The sequence below is a fragment of the Pithys albifrons genome, chromosome 1 (genome assembly GCF_047495875.1).
Source record: "Pithys albifrons albifrons isolate INPA30051 chromosome 1, PitAlb_v1, whole genome shotgun sequence".
In the NCBI taxonomy this organism is placed as follows: Eukaryota; Metazoa; Chordata; class Aves; order Passeriformes; family Thamnophilidae; genus Pithys; species Pithys albifrons.
The window spans coordinates 63,036,312-63,061,965 of NC_092458.1; the positions used below are offsets into that span (position 1 = coordinate 63,036,312).

Consider the following 25,654-nt stretch of genomic DNA (forward strand, 5'->3'; position numbering starts at 1 on the left):
GTGTTCAAGGACAGTGACAGGGGTCTGAGCAATCTGATCTGGTTGAAGATGTCCGTGCTTATTACAGGGAGTTGGACTACAGGATCATTAAGGTCCTTTCTAACCCAAACCTTTTTATTGATTCTATCATTTATAAGGTCTCAGGAATATCCATAGCTATCAGGAAAGTTGTTACTGACTGCAATGGTAGAAGGCAGTGAAATCAGTTCAGTGTCTAATCTGAGATGTTCCTCCATGAAGCAATAGATAAAGAGTTGGGAAATGGATAAAAATAAGAACTACAAAGATGGTGGTTAGTAGAAAATATAGTTTGGTTAAGGAGATAAATGAAGGGAAAACATCAGTAAACATCAATTTGAATCTTTTAACAAGGAGGTAAGTTTTGTTTTGTTTATATTTTTGTTTGGTTGGGTTTTTATTTGAAAAATCAGAGGCAAAATAAAAGGAGAAAAATAAATGGAGAAAAAGAGTGAGCTCCTTTGACTTGAATAACTGAAGAGACCTGCCTAGGAATTAAACAGTGAGACTGAGAGCACCAAAAGTAGCAGGAAATAATAACAGGGTCCATAATAAAACTCATAAAGCTTGACACAAAATTAATGAGTCAGAGTCCTAAAACCATGCATCATTTAAAGACTGAGGTTTTTCCAAGGATAAAACATTTTCTTAGTGTCTTTTTCACTATCAGGGGAATGGTAATCAAACTCAACATGAGATTGTTTAAGGTTCAAGGAGGCTACTTTAAAATAGATTTAAAACTTTTCAGCTGGATGACCATGTGGTGAAGTCTGGAAGGCACTTGCCACTGACTCTCTGCCTGCCCCCTTCTTTGAACTGTTCCTTCCATACCAGCCTTGATTACCCTTCTGTCACTCTTGGTGTGTGCTCCTGGCTGGCAGCCCATGTCTCCTCCTTCCTTAGTGCCTCGTATTTTCCTTTTGCTATGCTTCATTTCCCCTTTACTTTTCATAAACCCCCTATATGCCATATCATTTGAGTTCTCCTTAGAGCCTTTTGCATTTTTTTTTCTTTTAACTACCTCGTTTCTTTGTCCTCACTTTTCTTTCCAGCTCTAAAAGCTGTGGTGCCTGAGGACATGCCAGCTTGAGGTTTTCTCATTGCTCATCTAAAATAGCTTTCAGCTTTGAGTCTAATTAAGTTGTTGTTATTAAAAGAAGACAAGCATACAGAACACCTCCTCCTTCTTTTCTGTCCAAGAACCCATCATTATGAAAATTGTAACAAAAATATGAGTTTGTAGTTGTGGTGGTGGTAGTGGAATGTGCTGTGAACTCCTGAATGCAGTGGAAAATTTTATTTTCTGAGTATTTTTTGTTTTTAAAAAATCAGTGTTTTCAGTTTGAACCTGATATATGGTCAACTTTAAAAGAATAGGAAAGTATTTCATTTGCTGATACATACAAAGAATTTTATTCTGGTATTTTTGTGCATGTGTTTTAAAACATGAATTTAAAAAATCCCTGATCCCACTGTAGCCAGAATGCAGCACTTACAAAAGGGGATTATAGGTGTGACTTTCATTTCATGCTTTTACAGAATCTCAATTCCTCCCTCGCTTCCCTCCCTCTTCTTTCTTCCCCTCTCTTCCCCTTGCCTTTCCCTCCCTTTCCCCTCTGTTACCTTTTTCCTCTCTCCCTCTGCACCTCCTCCATGCTACTACTGACTGCTCTTTCTTGTGGTATGAGAATATAACCAGCTATTGGCTCTACACGCTGCTATTCTTGGCTCATCTGAGCTCCAAAATACGAAGTGCAGTTTCTCTTATCTTCTGTAGATATAAGAAAGAGGGTCTTCATAACAAAGAGACCAGCTTCAAAGTGTTGGACTTAAATGTTTCCTGCCAATCAAAGGGAAAAAAAGGCTCCACAATAGTTAGGGGATTTCTCATTGGTTCCAGAAACTCACCTGTTTAAACAAAGAAGGAAAAGAGAAGGTAATTTTAAAAATACCTATAGTGAGTAGTGTATATGGTGCAAAACCAGTCCTGAGGTTGGGCTGGTAACTAAGTTTGCTGCTCTGCTCCTTGTTCTCCTTCTGGGACAGCTCCAGTGATCTGGCTTGTACTTCCCTGGCAGCCCATCCAGGTTCCCCCTGGGTCCTTTCTGGGTCAAAACACCATAGCAACTGCTGAGCCAAAAAATAATTTGGGGTTCTTCCTTGTCAGAAACTGTGTTTTCCACTGGAAGGGCATGTGGGTGTCTTGTGTACTAGGGCAATGATTTGTGAGGGATCCAGGTTTCAGCATGTACCACTCACTCAGGAATTTAGGCATGACAAATTCTTCCGCCTCCTCTGTTTTGCATCAGCATGGCCAGGTCTGTCAGTCTTATTTTTGTGACTTGCATGTAGCCAAAGCCTGTACTAGTAGTCCATTTCCTTTGTTGCTTCTTGTTGTCTTGCTTACCTCCGATATAGAATCCCTGGCCTCTGCTAATGTTACTGTTATTTATTCATTCACTTACAAAGTATAAGAGAGACACAATTAGTGTTAAATAGCACCTCTTTGATGGAAATGTTTTTGTTTCAAAATCTCATAGTGTATTTAGTACCATATGTGTGGTAGAAAACATTTTTTTTTATTTCTTTTTAAGATGTATGCTTGACTGCCCCTTCATTGGCTTTGTTTTCCCTACTGTGAGAGATGTCCTGGTGGAATATGAAAGACAAAAAATTATTTGTGAAAAAGAAGAAGAAGGATTCTGTGACCTGAAAACCATAAATTCACTATTTCTAATTCACTGTTTTAAAAACTGATTAATTTTGAAGCTAATCACATGCAACAGAGCACACTGACCTCTTAAGCACTTGTACAGTCCAGCTTAGGACATACGAATTCTTGATCTTCTAAACTATGACTTTTGAGGAGCTGCGCTCTCCATAAGTGAAAATGGGTAATAAAACCCATGTCCTGTTGCTTAGCTGATGACTGAGTGTGAAGAGGAAGTGCTTGCCGATTGCTCTCCAAAAAATCCTGGAAGGGGTTACTGTGTGTTTTTGTTAGATGCCTCTTCAGTGTAACCTCTCAGAAGTGTGAACCTGGGAGCAGAGAGAGCCAGGGATGCTGAGACAGCAAGGATGAAAAATGCAGAGAGGGAAGGACATCCTGGGGCCTACAATAATAATATAAAAAAATACTAGAAACCTTAATAGAAGTTATTCCAGAGGAAAATGGATTTGGAGAGAAATTATGATCTTGTTATGAGCTTTCTCAGAGCTAGAATTATAATTCCCAAATTAAAATCTCAGGAGGCAAGAAATTTTACATGCAGAGTATGAAACTGAGGGCAAGGAGAAAAGAGGCAAGCATAAGAACACTTAAAATTTTAAATGTAAAGTTTAATAAAACCCTAACTTATCTAAATACAAATAATTTTTCATATGTTAATCCTATTTTCTTTCTTATTTCCATATAAATTTCACTGATTGAACCAGAGATGCTTTAAATATTAGCATAGTTGAGCTACCTGCATTTTAGTGTCTTTTTTAGACTTGAAAGAAACCTACTTAACTGGGCAGAGTGAAGGTGTTTTGAGTTTTATTAAATCCATAATTTTTTTGAATCAGATATAAGTTTAATTTTTATTTCTGCTTGTTGTCGGAACAGCTCAACTTTGTGCCTCAAGTCACTTATTACTGGTTTGGTTCTAATACTCTGCTTAGTAAAAATGCAAATGTAAAGGTTATCACTCCCCAGAAGTGTGTCAAACTTGGGAGGCATACAGGAGATCACAGTGTTTTTAATATTCTTCTGCAAATTAGTAGTTTTGTAAATGCTGTGGGAGAGGTGGCAGTTTCAGAGGAACTTGACTGAAAAGAAGAGATTTTTAAAGCTTGGTGGGTGTATGGGATGGGAAGACAAGCAGGATACGTCTCATGCACAAAAAAAAAGATGGGAAGTAAATGAGTTTATTTAAAGGTTGCTGAGGCTGATACACTAATAGAACATAAACTGAGTAGGAACATGGTAAAAAGCTCTGTCAAATATTTACATGTGTTCAGGTAATGTGTGGTGTTAAGATGATAATGGTCATAGGAATGGAGTTATGGTGCACCTGAATTTAAAACTATATGTGTTCCTAAAGGAAAGGATAACTTACGAAGTACCTTTGTCTTTTTCTGGGTATTTATTTCATCTAATTGTTGTTTTCTCAATGTTGTATTTTTCATTTGCTAATCTTCTACCTTTAAAACAATTTTAATTATAAATCTTACTCTACAAGCAATTTGTGACGTACCACTATTTTTCTTCCTTAAGATATTTCTACCACAGAGGCTCATAACTGTTGTAGATGCCTTCAGGCATGTTTCTGGAAAGTATGGTATGAATTTTATAATGCCTAGACACCAGTTACTTCAGATTGGAGATGGGGTGGGTGCTTTATTTTATGCCCAAATCTGGTAAAATCTCATTAGCTAATTCTTTCACTTGTGTTTTTGTAGGCTTTAAATGCCCTCCCCTGCTTTTTATGAGGGGGCTTCTCTGGGTCAGATATACTGTTCTCAACTCTTTTGTCAATTTTTAGAGATTCTTTATGTGCTGCTTTCCTGTCTGTAGGCTTGTAACACACCTGAAATGTTCCTACACCAATGCATGCAGCATGAGGAACAAACAAGAGGAGCTCAAAGCTTTGGCCCAGTCCCAGGGATTTGGCATCATTGGCCTAAGTGAAACCTGGTGGGATGAGACCTGTGACTGAATTGCCCTGTTGGATGCTTATAGGCTCTTCAGGAGAGATAGGCAGGGCAGAAAAGGTGAAGAGGTGGTATTGCATGTAATAGAAAGGTTAGAATGTGTGGAACTTAAAATTGACAATGCTGCATTTGAGAGCCTTTGGGTAAGAACAAGGGGCAAAGAAATAATGTTGATATCATCATGGGAGTCTACTATAGACTCCTGGCCAAGACAATAATGCTGATGAATTATTCCTTGAGGAACTAAGGGACACTTCCAAGTCAACTGTCCTTGTCCTTTTGGGGACTTCAGCTTGCCAGATATTAACAGGAAGCATCACACAGCTGGTACAACTTGGGCCAGAATATTCCTAAAAACACCTGTATGACAACTTCATGGAAGAGGTCCTTGGAAAGATGCCCTCCTTGATTTGCTGCTTGTCAACAGAATGAATCTCCTGAACGAAGTGGAGATTGGTGGCCATCTTGGCCACAGAGACCACAAAGTGATCAAGTTTAAAATCTCTGTTGACAGGAGGAAAAGTGCCAGAAAATCTCAACTCTGGACATGAAGAGAGCAGAATTCAAGCTGTTCAGGGAACTGGAAAACAAGGTCCCCTGGGAAAATGTTTTTGCAGGTGCCAGGGTCCATCAGGCCTGGTCACTTCTTAAACATCCCCTCTTACGGGCACAGGAGTGGGCAATTCCCAAATGTTAGAAGGCAAGAAGGAGAGACAGAAGGCTGACCTGGCTGAACAGGAATCTTCACTTGGAAATAAGATGAAAAAGGAAGATGTATACTCAGTGGAAGCATGGTCAAGTGACATGGTCAAGTTATGAAGATGATTATCCTGGGAGTTATTGAAAAACACATCAAAGTCAACACTGTCGTTGGTCACAGCCAGCATGGCTTCACAAGAGGAAAGTCCTGCTTATCAAACCTGATTTCCTTCTATGACAAGGTAACCCTTCTAGATGATCAAGGAAAGCCAGTTAATGTAATCTTTTTGGATTTCAGTAAAGCTTTCAATACTGTCTCTCACAGGATCCTTCTGGACAAAATGTCCAGCACACACAGCTGGATAAACACATCATGTGGTGGGTGAGCATTTGGCTCATGGATTGGGCACAGAGGGTGATAGTGAATGGGGTGACATCAGACTGGTGACCTGTTACTAATGGGCTACCTCAGGACTCCATCCTGGGCCCTGTGCTCTTCAACATCATCAATGACTTGGACGCAGGACTGGAAGGGATACTGAGCAAGTTTGCAGGTGGCACAAAACTGCAGGAGCTGTTGACTCCCTCAAAGGCAAGAAGGCCATGCAGAGAGACCTCGACAAATCAGAGCACTGGGTAATCACCAACAATATGAAGTTCAACAAGGGAAAGTGCTGGATTCTGCACCTGGCATGAGGCAACCCTGGATGTATGAACAGACCAGGAAATGAGATGCTGGAATGAAGTGCCATGGAAAGGAACCTGAAGGTCCTGGTTGATGGCAAGTTGAATTTGAGCCAGCAGTGCCCTGGCAACCAGGAGGGCCAACTGTGTCCTGGGGGGCATCAGGCACAGCATCACCAGCCAGCTGAGGGAGGGGATTGTCCTGCTCTGCTCTGCTCTGGGGCAGCATCACCTGGAATACTGTGTGCAGTTTTGGGCACCACAATATAAGAAAGATAATAAAGTCTTTAGAGACCATCCAAAGGAGTGCAAGGAAGATGGTGAAGGGCCTTGAGGGGAAGCCGTGTGAGGAGCAGCTGAGGTCACTTGGTCTGTTTGGCCTGGAGAAGAGGAGACTGAGGGGAGACCTTATTGCAGTTACAACTTCCTCATGAGGGGAAGAAGAGGGTCAGGCACTGATCTCTTCTCTGTGGTGATCAGGGAAAGAATCTGATGGAATGGCCTAAAGTTGTTTCATGGGAGGTTTCGGTTGGATATTATAAAATGTCTTCACCCATTTGGACAGTATTCTAAGGCACATGTTGTGACTCTTGGGAATGGTCCTGTGCAAGGCTGAGGATTGGACTCAATGATCTTTGTTGGTCTCTTCCAACTCAGCATATTCTGTCATTCTATGAACTTGGCCTGTTCAAACATTAGTGCACTATTTAGCTAGAAAACATTATATAAAAATAAGAAAAAATAGCGTTTTAAAATTTTCTTGTAAATATGAAGTGAGAATGAAATTTACCAAGTCTCTTTGTTTTTTAAAGGTAGTCAGATATATAATTTGTTTTTAAAGTTTGCAAGTTGGTTAAGTTAGTCCAAAGTCAGGTTTCAGGAAAGTTGCTGATTCATTTTTAAATATGAATAAAATGGTTTGATATCATTCCATATGAATGGAAAGATTAAATTGTTACATAGTACCTTGTGAACTAAAAGCTGTTCTAAGGAAATCATAGAATCATAGAATCGTTTGAGTTGGAAGCAACCTTAGAGCTCACCTAGTTACAACACCCCTGCCATGGGCAGGGACATCTTCAATTAGAGCAGATTGCTCAGGGGCCCATCCAACCTGACCTTGAATGTTTCAAGGGATGGAGCATCTACCTCTCTGGACAACCTATTCCATGGTTTGCTATCCTCATCATAAGAATTTCCTTGCTTATATCTACCCTTTTGTAGTTTAAGACCATTTCCCCTTGTCCTATCACAACAGGTCCCACTGAAAAGTCCGTCCCCATCCTTCTTCCAGGCTCCCTTTAAGTACTGAAAGACTGCAGTAAGGTCTCCTCTGAAATCTCATGTATGGACATAAAAGTACACCAATGTAATTGTGACTGTTTTGGGAGTAAGAAAGAGATTTTCCTTTGACTCAGTATTAGAAGAATTATTCCTGGCTTATCTGACTTAACTGTTCAGCTTGATGTCTTCAAAGAGATTTCACCTTGACTCTGTTGGCATAGAGGGAAGAGTTTGTGAGGGAGACTCAGTTCACCCATATGAATTTCATTCCCTGTCAGGGAGATTTTGCTGAAATAACTAAATTTCATTCTGCGTACAGAGTTGTGACCTTGTTCCATTGCAGTCAAAAGATAGAGATGTGGGCTCAAAAGCAAATCAATTATCCACTAACTACTGAATGGTACCTCATGCGCAAACAGAAGGCATTTACCTCAAACCCTGCTGATGCATCATGTAATAAATCTGACAGTTATGGCTTTTTGTCTTATCTTTCCCTGCAGTGTCCATAAAAGTGTTTCTTACTTGTAACAGATGGTCAGAGCACAGCTTTGAAATTTATCTGAAGACGAAGCCCTGTTGATTCCATTGAAAGTGAAAAATTTTCATGCAGACAGAGACAAAGAGGGATTTATTGTTAAAATTTTGATTATAAGGTATTTCATACAATGCCTTCCTTTCCTTTTTGCTTGCAGGTGATGTGCCTTCAGGATTTTTTTGGCGATGATGACATTTTTATTGCATGTGGACCAGAAAAGTTCCGTTACCAGGATGACTTCTTGCTGGATGAAAGTGGTAAGAAGATGTACTTTTTAAAATGTTTACAATCAGAGTAGAAGGCATATTTCCATATCATGCTAATTAAGACAAAGCTGTATCACCTAAATTGATTTCTGAAATAGAATAAATATCTTGATTCTAAATACTGAAAATAAGAGAGCCAAATGCAACAATAAACCTGTTTGCCTATGCAGCGTAAAATTGACTTCAGCCTGAGTTTCACATGCCATAGGGTATAGTCATGTGTTTAGTGGAAAACTCCTCTTTTGTAAGATCTTTCTTAATGTTTTGACTTGATTTTCTCTTTGAATTTATTGTGTTTCTTTATTGCAATCTCTCAGGCTTCCAGCACTTACAGTTGAGATTTAGATAATGCTGCACAGGTATAAAGGAAGATAGATGTGATTCTGTATGGAAGATGAATATAATCAGCAAATGCAGACAAAGTCATGTGAGAAAATTGAGAGAGTTCTCTGTTTTCTCAGAGGCTGACTAATACAGTGATGAAATCAATGTATATAAATCCTCTAAGGGAAATGCGTGTTTGATTTTCAGATACCTATATTGTTACAAATAACATTCTGAACTTAGGAACCACAGTAGTAAGAAAAAACCCTGCAAAAGAGCCAACTATAGTATCTGTGCTTTTGAATAGAAAAAAACAAAAGCAAAATAAGAAAACCCCAAAACACAGACACATAAAACGAGCTGCCAATTAAACAATTTATTTTTTGTAGAAAAAGATGAAGCAAAAGTTTTATTGCCTCTGCTCTCTCTCTCTTTCTTTAATCCATTACTATCAAAATCTCTCATCTTTTTTTCAAAATATCAAAGATCTCAAAGAAACTTGACTGAAAAATTGGTTAGAGAAGATTTTTTTACAGTAGTAGCTATTGCATAGTCATCATGTGCCTACTTGTTTAGTTTCACCATTTCATCATGGTTTTTGATGCAATTATATATTGATAATTCAAGATGATGCAATTGTATTTCTCTGATGAACCTGTGAAACTGGAGGGCTTCTTGGTTTACCCTTATCCAGACAAATAAGGAGGAAAAGGCAGCAACTTGCAAGAGCTGACATTGTGAGTTGAAGGATGACTGAAAAAAAAGAGATATCTTCTGGACAAGGGAATGACATTTTGTATGAGGCACAGACAGAAGCAAGAACATATTCTGCCTTCCGCAAGAGAACCTTATAATATGAAAATAAATATCAAATAGTGCACCAGATCTGCTCTTTGAAGTAGTGAAATTGCTGTAATTGCCTCTAAGGCAAAATATATTAACCATGGAAAAATAGCTTTAGCCATCTTTAGGACGGGAATTAGAAAGATAAGGGAGACATTAGAGCAGTAGAGGAGTTTCCCAGTTGGCTTTGTGGCCCACATGACAGTCCTTGCCTTTAATGAGAGGAAGGCCAGGGAGTTGACTGCATAGTGTGCATTCACTTGTGTCTGTATCTGAAAGATGACACTTGCAGCTGCCCAGTGTCCCCTCACAGTGTATCCTGCAGCAGTTTTTCCAGTGCTGACTCAGGAAGTGCTGACAATAGATTTGTCTAAATCCCTTTTTGAGGTACATAGCTGTTTTTTCGAGGTCTCATGTCAAAGTACAGACATAGTCTGACTGCTTTCTGCTTAGTCTTTATTTGTCTGACATATCGGCATCTTTTTGAGTAAGCACTATCCTGCAACTTTAGGGCTCAAAACCATACTGAGCTAGAAAAAAAATAAAAAAGAGCTTAAAATCTAACCCGAAAAACAGCTTTAGCTATTTGGTGATGCTTGCTTTTCTATGTAAAAATTCGGTGAACATTGATTGTTTTTACTGCAGGAGTGAAGAAAGGGGAGAAAATCAGATTCCAGACTATGTCCCTAATTCCTTTGAGAAGTGTACATCAACTTTGTTCTCTCTTTTTCAGGAGGTTTGATATCAGAGAACTTGTTTAGATTGCTTTCCAGTTATAGCTGATGTACTGACTGATAAACATTTAGTCAACCTCCTCTGAGGTAGGAGCAAGAGTTGAAGAATTAAAAAAAAAAAAAAGAACTTTTAGCTTGTTGTGCTTGGCAAATGACGTTCATGTAATCGTAGTGTGTCTGTGTGTTCCTCATAGTTACTCCAAGAACATTACAATAATTAGGAAGTGCTGTACAACTGTGCAAGGCTTGTAAAGCCTATCTCTGCTTCCCTGAAAAGCAGCTTGAAGCAACACTGTGCTAATCTGTCAGTGTGTCCCTCCACTATTTCCCAGTTTCAGCCAGATGATGAGAATAACAGTTAAGGTATTGCACCTGAAGGACCGAAGAACAGCAACTTTGAAGGTGGGAAAGAAAAGTAGCATGAATAAATACATAAATAGTCAGGGTTCTGGACTTTTGGGAACTACTTCTCAGGGAGGAAGAATGCCTTTGTTTTGTAGTCTGGATTCAGAATTACTGATACGAGAGGCAAGCGAGAGACAAGGTTTCTGGGATTGGAAAACCAGTCACCTATACTGGGATTCTTTTTAGCTAACATCAAGAGAGGAGCAAGAGAGTAGGTACCTGCAACTGAGCCATTTTCAGTAGGTTTCTTTTCCAGTAAATAAAACTTAGACCTATTGACAAGGTAGATGGTAAATGTTTGGTCAACTCAGTTGAAAGTGGATGTTTCAAACAGTTCATGTGAATTATGCTCCAGAAGTGTCTGGTTTGCTTTTGTAAAGACATCTACATGCCTGATTTAGCTGTTCTTATTTACATTGTATGTCTCTAAAGGTGCTGAAAAAAATCTATAGGATGAGATTATTTCCATCCCATGAGAAAGGGAAAGTCTAAAGACTCATCAGTCTGCATTATCTCTAGTCATCTTTCTTTGTATTGCTCTCATGGTTTGCTCTTGCCACTGGATAACTGTGGGGGTGACTGTGTGTGTGTGTGTATCTGCTGATGTCTGAGGGGATTAATGAATGCACCCTTAAGGAGCGGAGAGCTACCTATAGAATGTGAATACCTTTTAACCAGTAGGATCTTCCATGTATGTTAGGCGAAATAGCTAACCAATTGTGTGCCGGCATGTTATATAGAGGAGTAGATAAAAGGGAAGCTGTTACTAAAAGCAAAGTCCTTTGTCTTCGGTGTAGCCTTCTGATCAAACTGCAGCCTGAGTTGTCTCCGTTTCCTCTGACTGCCCCTAATCTACTCACACCCCAGTAGATAACACCTTTAAATAAAGTCAGAAATTTAGGAAAACTGGCCTAAAAGTTAGTGAATCCATCTCTCCATCTAAGTGTGAGATTAACATTCCCCACTTCATTTCTGACATACTTGTCTAACAAACCCCTTTAATGCCTATGATAAGGAGGAATATATAGCCTCTTGGGATGTTCTGTGCCAGTGGTGAACCGTTCTCACTGTTTTGAAGCTATCTTACCCCAGATTCCCTTGCTATAAATGAAATCCATTACTACTTTTCTGATCTACTGTGAACATGGGAAACAGATGATTCCTTTTTCTTTGAAAAAAATCTATGGGCTTCCAAGAGTCTCATCAGTTTTCTTTTTCTTTAGGCTGAACAATTAGTTCAGCTTTTCTTTGCCTTGACTTCAGGCTCAAACCTGTCCTTGAAGGAGGATGTGCGTTCCTTCTTTATGTCATCTCCCTTCTCTGTTTTATGTCTTTCAGGAAGAGGCATTGCATATCCCCTTGGTAGTCAGTTAAGAAAAGTCAATTAAGGATCCATCAAAGAGAAAAAACAAACAGTCAGCACTATACATTGCAGTTTCTTCTCTGCCTTGATATACAGATGGTTTTCATATTAAACACTCTGTTTATTGCATGAAATGCAGAAACAATATCCACTATGCCCATCCTAATTCCTAGCAATCATCTCCATATCTGACCTGATCAATATATACAATAGCCACAGACACTTCCATCAAGAGAACTGCAAATGGGACATGAAGATCTGTGTGAGTGACCATTAAATTAAGAAGTAAATACTCCTTGTTTGTCAAGGATCAGTGGTGATGCTGTTTTTGCAGAAAGTTTTTGTGGGAAACATAAGCATGAAAACATTATATTAATGAAGGACACATTATACTAGCCGTTTTGTAAGAAGAAAAAATTCTCATTGTAGAGCATAGCAGTAGATGCTTCAGGCATTGTTAGCTTGCAGTTTTGGGAACTTTCCAAAAAATGCCATTTTTGGTTTTCTATAGCCCTCAGCTGTGTCTTGGCAGAGATTAGGGTTTAAGTGCCCCACTCACAAAAATATTTGCAATCAGCTGTTATTTAAGCACCTAAATAGGATCTGGCAATGTAAATATCTCATGAGACTGGCCCTAAGGGAGAAAATCTCCTTGGCTTATATAGATATTTCTTTCTTAACACTGTATAATAAGAGAGGCTTTGAGGCTGGTAGTATCATACTTTCATTTTTTAAAATTTAAATATTTTTTATGTTCATTTAACATTGGCTGAATGCCTTGAAAGCTTAAGAGTTGCACAAACCTAAGTATGGCCAACTTCATCACATACTGAGATGCATCATATATACGAATCTGCAATCTCAGCTGGCCAAAGTCAGTGTCTCTGCCTCCAAGAACAGTGTAACCAATATAGAATGTCTGGATGTAAAAACAACTGCAGATCGTTTGTACAAAGCACATATTACTGTTATGGAAACAATGACGAGAATGACTGTTTTACGGGGAAATTAAGACTGGAATCTTTGAAACCTAATTTCACTTTGACTTTTCTGGCCTTTGTTAGTCCTCTGCTCACCATCTCTGTGCCAGCAGTGTTACTGCTTCATCTTGCCAGCAGCAGACAACTTGCCAGGAAAATGTGAGTCCTGTGGTGTCCACACACGTGTGTGTGCACATGGAGGCATGCACACGCATCTGATCCAATTACTGCGGTTAAGGTCAGGAGTATCATGTTTATCCCTGTTAATAACTGTCATGTTTCTGTAACCTTCATTAATCTGTCCTTCCTAAAAGAGGGAGGAAGGGGAAATCAGTTATAGTCCTTGTCTACTCTGATTTATAGGACACAGACTGATGTGTTAAGCAGCTTTTGGCTGGACTTAGGAGTGGAGGGCATGCTGGCTGACTTATTATGCCCTCATCAAAAACTCGTGCTTTGGCAATTGGAAAGTAATGGTGGGTTCTGGGGACTTAGAGATGTAACTTTGCTTTCAACAGAGGCATAATATAAAGTGTTCCACTGCAGTGTGATATTTCCAAATGTCAACAACTTCTTGGCCTTGGAGACAGATATTCTGTGTATGAGGCAGAAACAAACTAAGGCAGGAAGGGCCAGTCCTCTGGCTGTACATACCATTTAGACTAATGGTTCAGAAAGGGCAGAAGGAAAGAAGTTGTTTGTCTGGTGGATTTACATCCAGTGTCCCCTTTATTTTCCTACTTCAGGACCTCCATTTTCATCTCCACCCTCTCATAGTGCCATAGACAACTGCACAGTACCTTCAGCTCCCTTCCATTTGGCACATCACTACTTGTCCTCATTCTCTTCCTCGCAATAAGTACATTAACGGGGTCTCTTATTTATCCAGTAGTGTGACAGTTTCACAACTTTCCCCAAAATAATTTTCCCTCACTGAGACCACCTGCATCGAGCTGTGCTGGAAGTTCCTCCCCCTGGCCCTTGGCCCATGTGCCCAGCTTGGCTCAAGCTGCATGCAAGTGCTCAGCCATATGGCAGTGTGCGAGTGACTCACTTGTTTCTGTTGTGTTAAACTCTTAAAAGGCGAATGCTGATCTTCAGTAAATACTCAGAACAGGCTGTTAGTGTGATCATCAGGTGGCTGTTAATGTAATATCATGTGGTGTCCATTAAATAAAATCTGTAATAATGCTTGAGTCAACTGAGCTGTACAGATGAAAAATGCATTCACAGAACTTCACTTTTTTTCTGTGCAGGATTTCTCTTTTAATATCTGCCTTTTTAATAGCTGTTCTTCCTTACATAAGCCCACTTCTTTAGCTGTTGTCTGTGAGCTGTTTGCTTTGACTATTCTCTACTGTGTCTCACAGGTCTACTTATTTGAGACATTGCTTCTCACTTTTCTTCATAAGCATCTCTAGCAGAGAAACTGTGGTCACTTAAATCATAAATCATTGCTTTCACCTGGCTGGCAGATTTATAGTCATGAATAAGGACATTGGAGCTTTCAAACAGGTTACATACTGCTTTCTAGTCCAGATTTACACTGAAGTGCATCTCTCTCTCCCTTTCCCCACTTCCTCACCGTGCATGCATGTATATTCGCATAGTTACCACTTTTCATCCATGTTGCTGTGAAAAAGTTGCCTGTATGTATAACCAGAAAACGTCATGATCACTTACAACTTATAGAACAGTCTCTCACTAAAACTAGCCAAACAGTAAGACTGCAATTAATGCTAATTCAGTCTGCTCATTGAACCGAGTGTTCTTCAATATGTTTTCTGCAGTATTTGCTTTCTCTGATGTCTGTTGAAAATAGCATGAATGAAATGCTATCCAATAAATTAGAAGTGGTGAAAATTCCCATTTCATTTGAATAAGGAGATTTGAGTTCCTTCCACTTTTTTCCATGGTAAAGTTGATTTTGGATATAAAGTGCTAAAAGAATTGCATTCAAAAATATTAAGGACTTCTTCAATAATATTTACATTTAATTAAGTTGCATTAAACAACAAAAAATTGTTGTTAAACATCATCAATATTATTATCCTAATGCACAAGGGATTTTAATCATAACCAATAGTGTTATTAAATAGTAAGTAAAAGAGTAGACAGAATGTATTTATTGGCTTTGTATAGCTTGATATTTTTTCTCTTTCCTTTTATTTTTGTGTTGTAACTTTTTGAACTGAATCTTACCAGGAAAATATTTTGATTGATCAAATGGTCTGGGAGAATATGTTTCTTACAAACATTTTAAGCTATTTTCCCAAACTTTGAACATCTCTGTTGTCTATCCAAATGCAGAAAGTGCAATTTCAATGTCTATGACCAGTTTCATAAACAAACTTTCAGTTCTGGGGAAGAAACACAGAAATTTGATAGATGTAACAGGATACATCTTGGGACTCAAGCTCTTATTCTGACTGCCTCATATCTTTTTTTTCATGGTAGTTGATTTATTATACAGCCTTTGAGCATATTCCACACATATATATAATACTCCATTCTAGATTGCAGGTTAGTTTTGAACTTGTGTGTTCAGTCTGATTTACAGAAGATGATAACTTCCAAAATAGTATTTTCATTTAAGTTCTTTTTAGGAGAGACACCGCATTTTACTTTTCCAGTTCCAGTGATGATGGAAGTAGCAGATAGTAGCTGTGTATCATAACCTCCTACACCAAGTCTGTTAAGTAGTTTGGCGACAAGCATGGAGGATTTTAACATCAGAGGTGTTTAGAAATCACCTTTGTCATGTTTATCTTGTCGTGCTAATTAGCCGGGTAACATGGAGCATACAGTGCTGGTGATCTTAACAGGTATATTTGTACTTTTCACAGTTTGCAGATCGTTTCCAATGGCGGAAACGATTAGCATCTGATAAATTTCTGAAACAATGTTGTATTGCAGGAGTTCCTTGAAGTGAACAGCATAGTCTCATTTTCTCCAGTTCGTGTGAGATAGCTTTGAGATGAGTCGTTCTTATAGCATCAGTGCTTCATTATTCAGTTTGAGAACGTGAACAAACTGTGCCATCTGCTAAACTGTATTAGGATGTGCTGTGGAGACCTGCCTGTTTTTGGGGTACTGTGTTTTGTCAGAGATTTTGTATTCAGATTAGACTCTACTCATCAGCAATAAAATTGGACTGACTTGTTAAATGCAATTTTCTACTTTCCATTCTCGATAGAGGCCCTATACCTCGAGTTTTGTCATGTCTTGAGTAAGTGTGTGCACACATTTTTAGTGCCAGAGCTGTCCAGAGATTCTCTTATACTGGCAAAATATTTTGAAAAGAGAAAAGTTATTTGAAATCCAGAGTTCATTAAGTTTTAGAAAGAAGAAATATTCCAAAGGCATATGGGGAAAATATATTCACCCTTAATACTCACTAAAAGCCTTAAAAAAGTCCTATCAAACACAAACTTCAGTGCAGCAGATGAGAGAGATTCAGATATAACCTGGATAATACTTCAAAATGATAAAATCAGAAAGTGAAGTACATCAGTGACAGGTATTCATGTTTATATATTCATACACATTCAGTGAGATACTGTGTATACAGACAGAAACATATCAAGTATAAAGGCCAGTAGAAAACTTCTGTATAAATGGCTGTGTTGATCTGCACTGCAGAACTGATGGCTCACAATTTAGGTTGCAATAGTGGTTCAGTGCTGTTATTTTCAAAAAGCAGCCTACAGAAATTTCCCAATGAAAACCTCGAGAGTCTTACCTGACAGTTCAGGTTGCTCCTGTGAACAGTCACCTTTGAATAAACCTTTTTTCGTAGCATAGCTCCCTGCAGGAGAATTGGATGCTGATAATATGCATAAAGTAATATAAGGCTGAGTAATCTTTGGTAAGTCTCCTGTTGCCATGGAGTTGAACACCCGTAGGTGGTAGGTCACAGAGCTCTGATTTGGATTCTTTTATTATTCAGTCAGGGCTTTTAAAAATTTTGTTCTAGAGGAATTGTAACACTTTTTTTTTTCTTTTGTTTCTTTTGAAGAAAATCTTCTGGGGACTTAAAATTTATTGAAGCAAGAAAGGGGCTTTCGTTCTTTCAACTAAGGATCTAGGTCAAGGAAAGTTTTTGGAAGATTGCTAATTATTCCTAGTAGAATGGAGAGTGGTTAAAAGACAAACAAATTTAAATTGCTTAGTGTTTCCTGTTCCTCTGGAATAGAAAAGAGAATTTTTTTCATGGCTACTTAGAACTGTTAAGATTGTCTAGCAAAGAAAGCAAGACAACTTACAGAGCAAGGCAATTTCTGATGAGAACACAAAGATCAGGAAGAAAAAATCCTGAAAGAGAAAAAATTTGATGAAACTTTATACAAATTTTTTCTGTCTTTAACTTTACATGCGCTTTCTGTTTTGCGAGTCCATATTGACATCTACAGAATAAGTGACTTCAGGAAATTAAATAGGCTGATTTTGGCATAACAGTTGCTGTACTGCAGGTCTGTAAGGTAGTCTGTATTGTTTTCTGCTTAAAAAACTTAAATTGGGAAGCCATGGGAAATACACAACAGGGAGCAGAACTTTGATATCAAACAAATTGCTTGAAATTGTAATTAAAATTAGAATTTTTAAATTCATACTTAAGCATCACGAATAAGAACAAACCTACACAAATGAAACAGGATTGATTTTTCTTTTTAATTTTTTAAATTTTTTAAATTACCTCTTTCCTGAGATTCTGGTGGAAGTCTACTGGGATCATATCTCAGACTAGATGCAGACAGATAGCTATGTAGTTTTTACCAGTGGGAGAAATACTGAAATATTACGAGATGTGTTAAACTTCCTAAATGCATATTGCAGGCAAAATGCTACTAATGCTAACTGGGAAGGTTTATTGATTTAGATTTAGTGCTGTTAATAGTGATAATATTGCAAAAAAGCTCTCTTAGAGCATTAGATGTTGTAATCATATATTGACTTAATTAATATTGAATAAAAGATTAAACAAAACCAAAGCAATCCAAGGGTTTGGGTTTTTTTAACATATGTATTAAGGGAGAACAATTTGAAAATTTGAGATAATTTGTCAGTGAAGTCGAATAGACTTAAGAGTTTTGGGACTTGAACATTGGAGGAGGTTTGGAGTTTCAACTGAAAAGCAAGCAAAAAGCTATCTTCGGTTTGCATCTATGCAAAATAAATTGGTAAGGGTCCAAAGTCAATTGGCAGAAATTGGAAAGCCTAAAGAATTGGTTAGGAAAGATGTCTATACCAAAACCTAGGCGTGAAATGTTCACAGTCACATTTGCCAAAATTATGCTGATTTTGAGAAAGGGTTTTATATGGAGATGAAAATGAAAACTAAACTTAAGGCCATAACAAACAAACCACCACAAAATGAAGTCGTGATACAGTGTAGTAGTGACAGGTCTACTATTTCAATTTTTTGGCCTCTATATTCAGCAAAAACTGAAATACATCATGGAAAAAAACAACCCTATCTAATCAGAATCTTTGGAGAAATGAAAATTATATTAAGTCAGTTGTAAAACTCATCATATACAAATAAGATGTGTCACTGTTGAGGAAAAAACAAGTTTGTTTGTGCTATTAAGACAGTAACAGAATTCAGTGCTCTACAACATCCTGTAAAGCAAAAAGCCTGCTATAAGTAAAGCTTGTCTGCAGTTTTTTTGTTGATCTTATTTTCTATATTGAATAAAAATAGTCTCTTTGAATTTTCAGAGAACACATCAGCCTGTGAATAAACTCATGTGTAAACTTCAAAACACTCCTTTGACCAATCTCTGAAGTATGTTATGATATACAGAATGAAAGATGGTTTCACAGGCTATTTCCAACCTAACATGCATTTTCAATCTGCGATTATTTAAACTTTCTCAGAAAAAAATATGTTACTGGGACTTTACACACCTCAGTAAGTGTCGTGCTGTTAGCAGATGTTCTAAGTAAAGCCACATTTTCCAAATATCCCACTGTTAGCCTATTGCCAGGATGACTCAGCCTGTTTACTTTAGTTTTATCTAAATAATTATAGTAAAATTTAATTGCCTGAACCAGATAGCATTCAAGGAGAACCCATTAATATTAGAGGCAAAAGCTACCTAGGGATTTTAAAATTAGAGACAGTCCTGGAGTCCTTGGCATTTTTTTTTTTTACTTGGAAGGCTTATTTCTGGGTTTTCTGTTGATAGGTAAAGCAATGTTGCAGTAAGTCCATGTGGTACCACTGTGGAGGTTGAAGAAGCAGAATTGTGGGTGGGCTGGCAATTGTATGTGCCTTTAGATGGCAGGTGGGTTTTGTTGCCCTCATTGCAGCACAGTACGTGGTGTGAGGTGTGTGTGTCCAGGTGCAAATATCGACTTAACATCAACATATAAAAGTGCTTTGCTTTAGTAAGAGTGCTGTATTTAATTGTTTGGTGGATGTAGATTTTGTCTATAAAAAGTAACTGTTGAGGAGCTCCATATTGTAGTAAGTTTGAATCGCCAGTTTTGCCTTTTTTCCTGTATAGTTTTTAGATTCCTTGGGGTCTGCTTGGTTTAAAATTTGTCTTATGTTGAAGCTCAACATGTTTTCCTCCATGTGTGAAAATTTGATAAAAACATTCAAAATCATTAAGATTTGACACTGTAGGCATTATTTTTTTGGAGGGCCCATCAAGTAGTGTTGTTGTTTTTAAAAAACCATTACAAAAAGCCATTTATAGTTTTGTTTTTTAAAAATTGCTGCCTGCTAACCTTTAGTACTCTTATTACAGGCAGATTTGAGGCACTAGCTGGACAAAAAACAGTCTGTAACATTTTGAATTCCTTGAGGTATGTTCAATAACTTTATTTGCTGCAAGAGACCCAGCGTGTGCCTCTTTGACTTTCTTTAAAACCAAACCTACTGCAGCAGACACTTACATAACAGCTTGTGTTTAAATGGAACAAAATTATGACTTTCATAACTCCTTCTCTATTTTCTTTATCAATGTTTCAATAGTTTCAGCTCCTTTTACTCCCCATTACAACCAATCTACACCTACTTACATGTCCCTGCCAACCAAAACCAGATTTGTATCAGTTACAGGTTAGAATTTGGAGTAATTGCATTCTTTTTAGGGAAGTGTGTGATTGACACTTGGTGAATTGGTCTATATTTGGATATACAGCTTTTCAAAGGCAAGTCATGATGTAAAAAGAGCCTACAGCTACCCTCTCAACCCTCACTGTTGGGGCTATGTAAACATATAACACTCTTTTAGATGGATGGGTGGATGAATGGATGGATAGGTGGATGGATGGATAATGTTTGGTAAAGGACAAGATGAGAGGAAAACCTGCAAGAAACGCCAAGTAAACATGACAGTAGTTTCATAATAAGTATTGTAGGTACATAAAAGGTAGCACAGAACAGCCAACATTTTTACAGCATTCCAAGATGCCTGATACTCTTGTCGTGGGAATATCTATAATTAGCCAAGAACCTTACACATCAGTTGAGCTATACTAGGTACCAAAACCAATGACTTTCTGGTAGGCTAAAATAGTCTGATTCTTCTTGGCACTGGTCCACATTTTCCGCCTCCAAAACAAGTGTCCTGATATTTTGCAAGCAGGAATGCAAGAGACATGAAACTGAAGAGGTAAGAAGGCAGAAGGTGCGTGTGTACAGTCTAGTAAGTAAGGACATGCATCAGGGAGAAGAAACACTTCCATTCAGCTCCTTCCTTCCTAAGATGGTTTACAGTGTCTGTATCCACCATCATTTATAAGCAAAAAATACACAGAAATTAAACATATCTGTTTAAGTGAGTGTCCTTACTGCCAGGTAGTGTAACAAAGCACCACTTCAGGTTCTCTTGGTCACTCGTGCTGACCCCATTGACTGGCGTGGCCATGTCAGATGTCACTTTGTTACCCAGGTGGACTACAACCTTGGAAATCTGTTTTGCATCCATAAAAACACTTTGAGAGTAAAGGAACCTTAAACTTTGAAAGGCCAGCCCCAGGAAGCTTCATCCTTTCCCCAAATGCAGTAGTCATAGCTCCTTAGTCACACCAGTATTTTCATTTTTGTATTTGTAGATATTTTTGTTCCTATTGTCATTAGATATTTCACATACATTAAGTAAACAGTGATCTTCGGTTAGTACAATGCTTGTTTTTTTATTGAAGCTCCATTGATAGTTACTTTTTGAAAATACATTGCTACAGTTGAATGTAAGTGAGATTTCCTTTTTAAAGAACATAAATAGTCTCCATTACACTATAGGCATGTTGTTAGCTTTTGGGAGTTTTTGCTTTTGGGAGAGGTTGCTGCCTTCACAGTGTAGAGCAGCAACTTTTTCAGCAAAATAGTAATGTGGAAGATGTCAAGAAGTGCTCATATTCTCATAACTCCTGTTTCAAATTATTGGTTTGAAGACAACTGGTATAGTTCGTGTTGCTGTCCCAGAATATTGACATACCTGTGGGTTTTTTCGCTTTATCATTGGAATGTATAAGGAGGACGCACCTTCTCTAAGCTCTCAAATCTGTGGCAACAGACCAGCTTTCTGTGATGTATAGCAGTACCTATATCTGTGTTTTCACATTAGCTCTTCATATAGTCCTTATATATCTGAATGGAACAATGAATCTCACTTTGCCATAAAATGTTCAAGAAATAATAGAATAGTTCAGTAGGAAGAGTGTGAACATTCCTACTCTCCTAAGAGACCAACCTTATGGAAAATGTTTTCTGCTTTTATCACAAGTTTGGAAAAAAAAATCACTTGTAAACATAATTTGATAAAGAAAGTCTGTGATGAATAAAGTCACATTAGCATGTTGGCTATGACAAATTTCAGATGAGCAGTTTCTCTCCTCAACAGATAACAGGGAAAACTTTTAAACATCCTTACTTTATAAGCACATATGATTGCTTTCTGAATGAGATTAAAACGTAATTCTCCCTTAAATGACCCAGAAGTCCCTTAAGAGAACCTACCTTTGTTCTGAACAGTTCCTAATGTTACCTGCTCTTCCATGAGTATACTTGACTTTGGTGTCCTGTTTCCACCATGTTTTCCAGAACTTTCTTTTGCTGTCCTTCCACACACAAATGAAATAAACTTCCTGGACTCACCCATAAGACTTATGTCTCACATCTTTTTCAGTGATACTGCTTACCTTTCTTCTGGTAAACCTGATGATGCAGGTAGGTGGATGGACAATGGAAAATCATTGGTACTTATATGAGGCCAAAGACTCTTTCTCCTCCTCAAAACTATTGAAAACTGCTTCCATATCTTTATCTCCCCTTTAGGAAATATTTCATGATGCTACATCAAGTTCATGGTGTCATTTTTAATGACAATTATACTTTAAAATACTATTATTCACCACTGTACAAATTCAGGCAAACAGCAGTATTTAAATTAGACACTGGCTTCTTGATGTCTGTGTTTTTCATTTCTGGCTGATATGAAACTTTAGAATCCTATAATCATAGCAGCAGAATAGTTTGTGCTGGAAAGGACTTCTAATGGTCATCTAGTCTCTAGTCCAACACCTTCCCACCAATTACCAGGGACATCTTCAGTTAGATCAGGTTGCTCTGAGCCCAGTCCAACCTGACTCTGAGTGTTTCAAGAGATGGAGGATCTACCATCTCTGTGGGCAGCATGTTCCAGTGTTTTGTCATCCTCATAAAAAAAAAAAATCTTCCTTATGGGAAGTCTAAATCTACCTTCTTTTAGTTTAAAGTCATTACTCCTTGTTCATATTTTTATATGGTTCTGTCTGGCCATCTTAATACTTCCTTACTGAAAAATTCTTCATGACGAAGATTGCACATTTTTTGGGGGTGTTGTTAGCACCTCATATACAGGAACAACTTCAGTAAACTAGGAAACACCTGGATATATATGTGTGGCATTATTCTTAGGTATACTGTGATGAGATCTGACACAGCAACTGCACATACATTGAGAACAGAAGTGAGATGAAAAAGGATTCTCGGCCCAAAACATGATTTCTAAGTTTGAGTGCATTCTTCCTACTGCAGCACACACTTGCTGTGCATTTATCATTAGAAGTCGCATTACTGTCAGGCCTCCCACTTTGAAAGTGTTTAGATGTCACGTGTTGTGTTTATATTAGAAGTGCCTAACTAGGCAGAATATGTGACTGCCATCATTGCTAGTCTCGTTGAAGCTGGCCTCATTTTCTTTAAAGTTGCTTGTGATCTGCAAACCCAGTAATGAAGAAGGAAAAATGAAACGAAACAGTAATATTTATCTCATGGATATTTCAAAGCCATGGAGCACTAATTAAAATCTCGGACTAAAAAATCTGTTCCTTGAGGGTGTAAAACAATGTATAGGTTAGCTAGAAACCATAGCTTCACAGATAAGCAGGAGCAAAATGAGCACATCATTGTCTGGGACCAGTTATATTGGGTGTTAGAAGGATTTTATTTGAATAGATTTTGTTTATACATCTTAAAACTGTTGCTTATTTTTACAATATTTGTATATATTATCTGTGCTGTTAGATACTTGAACTGTAAGATACCAGAAAATTATCAAATGTGGTGCAGCAGTTACTGGTGTGCTTTATGTTTTGAAGCTGTGCCTTCTTAGAATATTACCCCTCACTCAAGGCAAATGGTCTCATCTTTGCTGGCTCACCTTGTCGCAGGACAGAGGTAACTCATATTGTATAGAAATATTGGTGAGAAGCCACTGGAGCTGGATGCTCAAGAAGTTTCATGCTAAAAAATTTAGCCTGCCTTCTTTACCTTTAAAGTTTCTCCAAAGGAATCAGTTAGTTCCCATGTTTTCCTCTACCGTCATGTTGTAAGCAACTGAGTGGTAATGCGTGGTCTGTGATAGAAAATGCCATAAACAGAAATGATGTGTGGAAATAGCTAAAATTGGACTATTATAAGAGTAAGTACACTATAAGGAAAGAATTAAAAATACCTTCTGGATAGACATATGCGTGTGTGTGTACACAAATGGGAACAAAACTTCAATCATCAGTATACCCCATTACTTAGGGATTTTATTACTGTAATGATCTATTAATTTTAACTGACCTTATCAGATGGTATTTTTGCAAGATGAAAAGTAATTTATTTCTTTACTGTTTGGCATTTGGTAAAATTTTATTATTTTTAAACATTTCTAACAAAAAAAAAAGTCCTCTCTAAATCCAAAACATTATGTATGTAGGGTTAACTCAGAGGGTTTGCAGACCCCCTAATGTCTGGGGTAATTGATAAAGAGATTGATACAGAGCAGTTCAGAGTGTATTCTTGAATGAAAGTAGTTTGCAGTGCACCCTTAAGGAGGAAGAAAGCACCTGCAGAATTCAGCAGACCTTTTGGCAAGTAGAATGCTTCCATGTGTGCTTGGCTGAGCTGACTGACCAAGTATGAGATGACGCGGTGTGAAAGAAAGTAGATAAAAGTAAAGTTGTAACTAAAAGTAAAGTCGTTTGTCTTCAGTGTAAGCTTTCTGATATAACTGCTGCCTGAGTTTGTCTCTGCCTCCTCTGACTGCTGCAAATCTACTTTACCCCGACAACTATGCAGTGGTACTGTGCATATATTAAATAAATCAGACTCACAAATGTTAGGGAATTCAACCTATATTTTACTTCACCATTCTTTGGATCCCTCAGTACTTCAGCATGGCTCTTTCCTCCTTCCTCTGCCGTCCCTTACAAGACAGCACCAAGAGTACAAAACAGTGAGTCTCCAGGGTCTGCTTTCCATGCTGGAACAATCATAGCCTCAGACTATCGGAAAGGGAAAGAAAGTCCTGCTGCTTGCCTGATAATTAGTTCCATGTGAGAGATGCTTGATAGTGGCTGTACAGCATGACACACCCAACCATGCAGGCAGTGGGCAGAAGCTATAGAGGAGATGGATCCTCCATGATACAGGCAGGATCTACAGAAAATATGTCTGTAAGGTTTGAAGACTTCTAAAAATGGCTTTTAATAATATGAAAACACTGCTAGAGGTTTGTGGTTTTACCATACCTTTGCTTTTCTGCATAGCTTTGTAAATCAAAAAAAAATGGATATGATCAGAGAAAAGGTTTATGGAATCAGTTGATTTGGGGGAAGTTTGAGTCCTGCTTCCTCTGGTTTCTTTAACCTGACAAATAAGACACTTTCCCCTAACCGGCTCTAACTTTGGGGAATCAGTTGAAAACTTATATCTTGGGTAAGTCAGCCTAAGGACAGATAGAAAGCAGAAAAAATTTCAATCCATGGTTAAAGTATTCATGAAGATTTATAAGCAACTGGTAAACAACATTTTACATTGGGAGGTATCAAGCACCTTCAACTGTAACATTGAACTGAATGTTCAGTTGAAGTGAATTGTAATGTTCCACTTAATATAATCTCAATAGTGTGTTTTGCAGTAGAAAAGAAGGCTTATGATGTGGTGTAGGCAACATTATACACGTGAGTTGTGAAGAAACAAAAGTTCTTGGCGCCAAATATCTTACCTCTTAAATGTGGCAATATGCTAAATATGAGTCACAGAAGAGAATAATTTGGTGTTTCTTTGTATATCTCTTGACATGCAATTCAGCAAAATTTTAAAATTGCTATTTTATTTTAAAAAATGATCTTAAATAGTGGTGCTAATTAGGACAGCTAGAAAAATATTGGATGTTTTATCTTAGGTTATGAGTAAAGCATGGTGTCTAGGTAGTAATGCAAATGTGCCATCTAGGATTTATCCTTAGCCTGAGGGTCTAAATCCTCACAAAAGTCAGGTCCTCGGAGATGTCTGAATTTATAAATCACCAAAGCAAAAATAAGAAAAAATCAAC

The 25,654-nt window shown here is 37.9% G+C and overlaps 1 protein-coding gene across 3 annotated transcripts in view; it reads left to right on the forward strand.

Moving 5' to 3' along the window:
• The window catches only part of DCLK1 (doublecortin like kinase 1), a 255,376-nt gene that overhangs the window by 126,227 nt on the left and 103,495 nt on the right, over positions 1-25,654 (forward strand). For all 3 annotated transcript variants that reach the window (XM_071552689.1, XM_071552705.1, XM_071552679.1), the window contains exon 4: positions 8,073-8,172. In XM_071552689.1, coding sequence (XP_071408790.1) covers positions 8,073-8,172 — 100 coding nt within the window. The remainder of the gene's footprint in view (positions 1-8,072; positions 8,173-25,654) is intronic.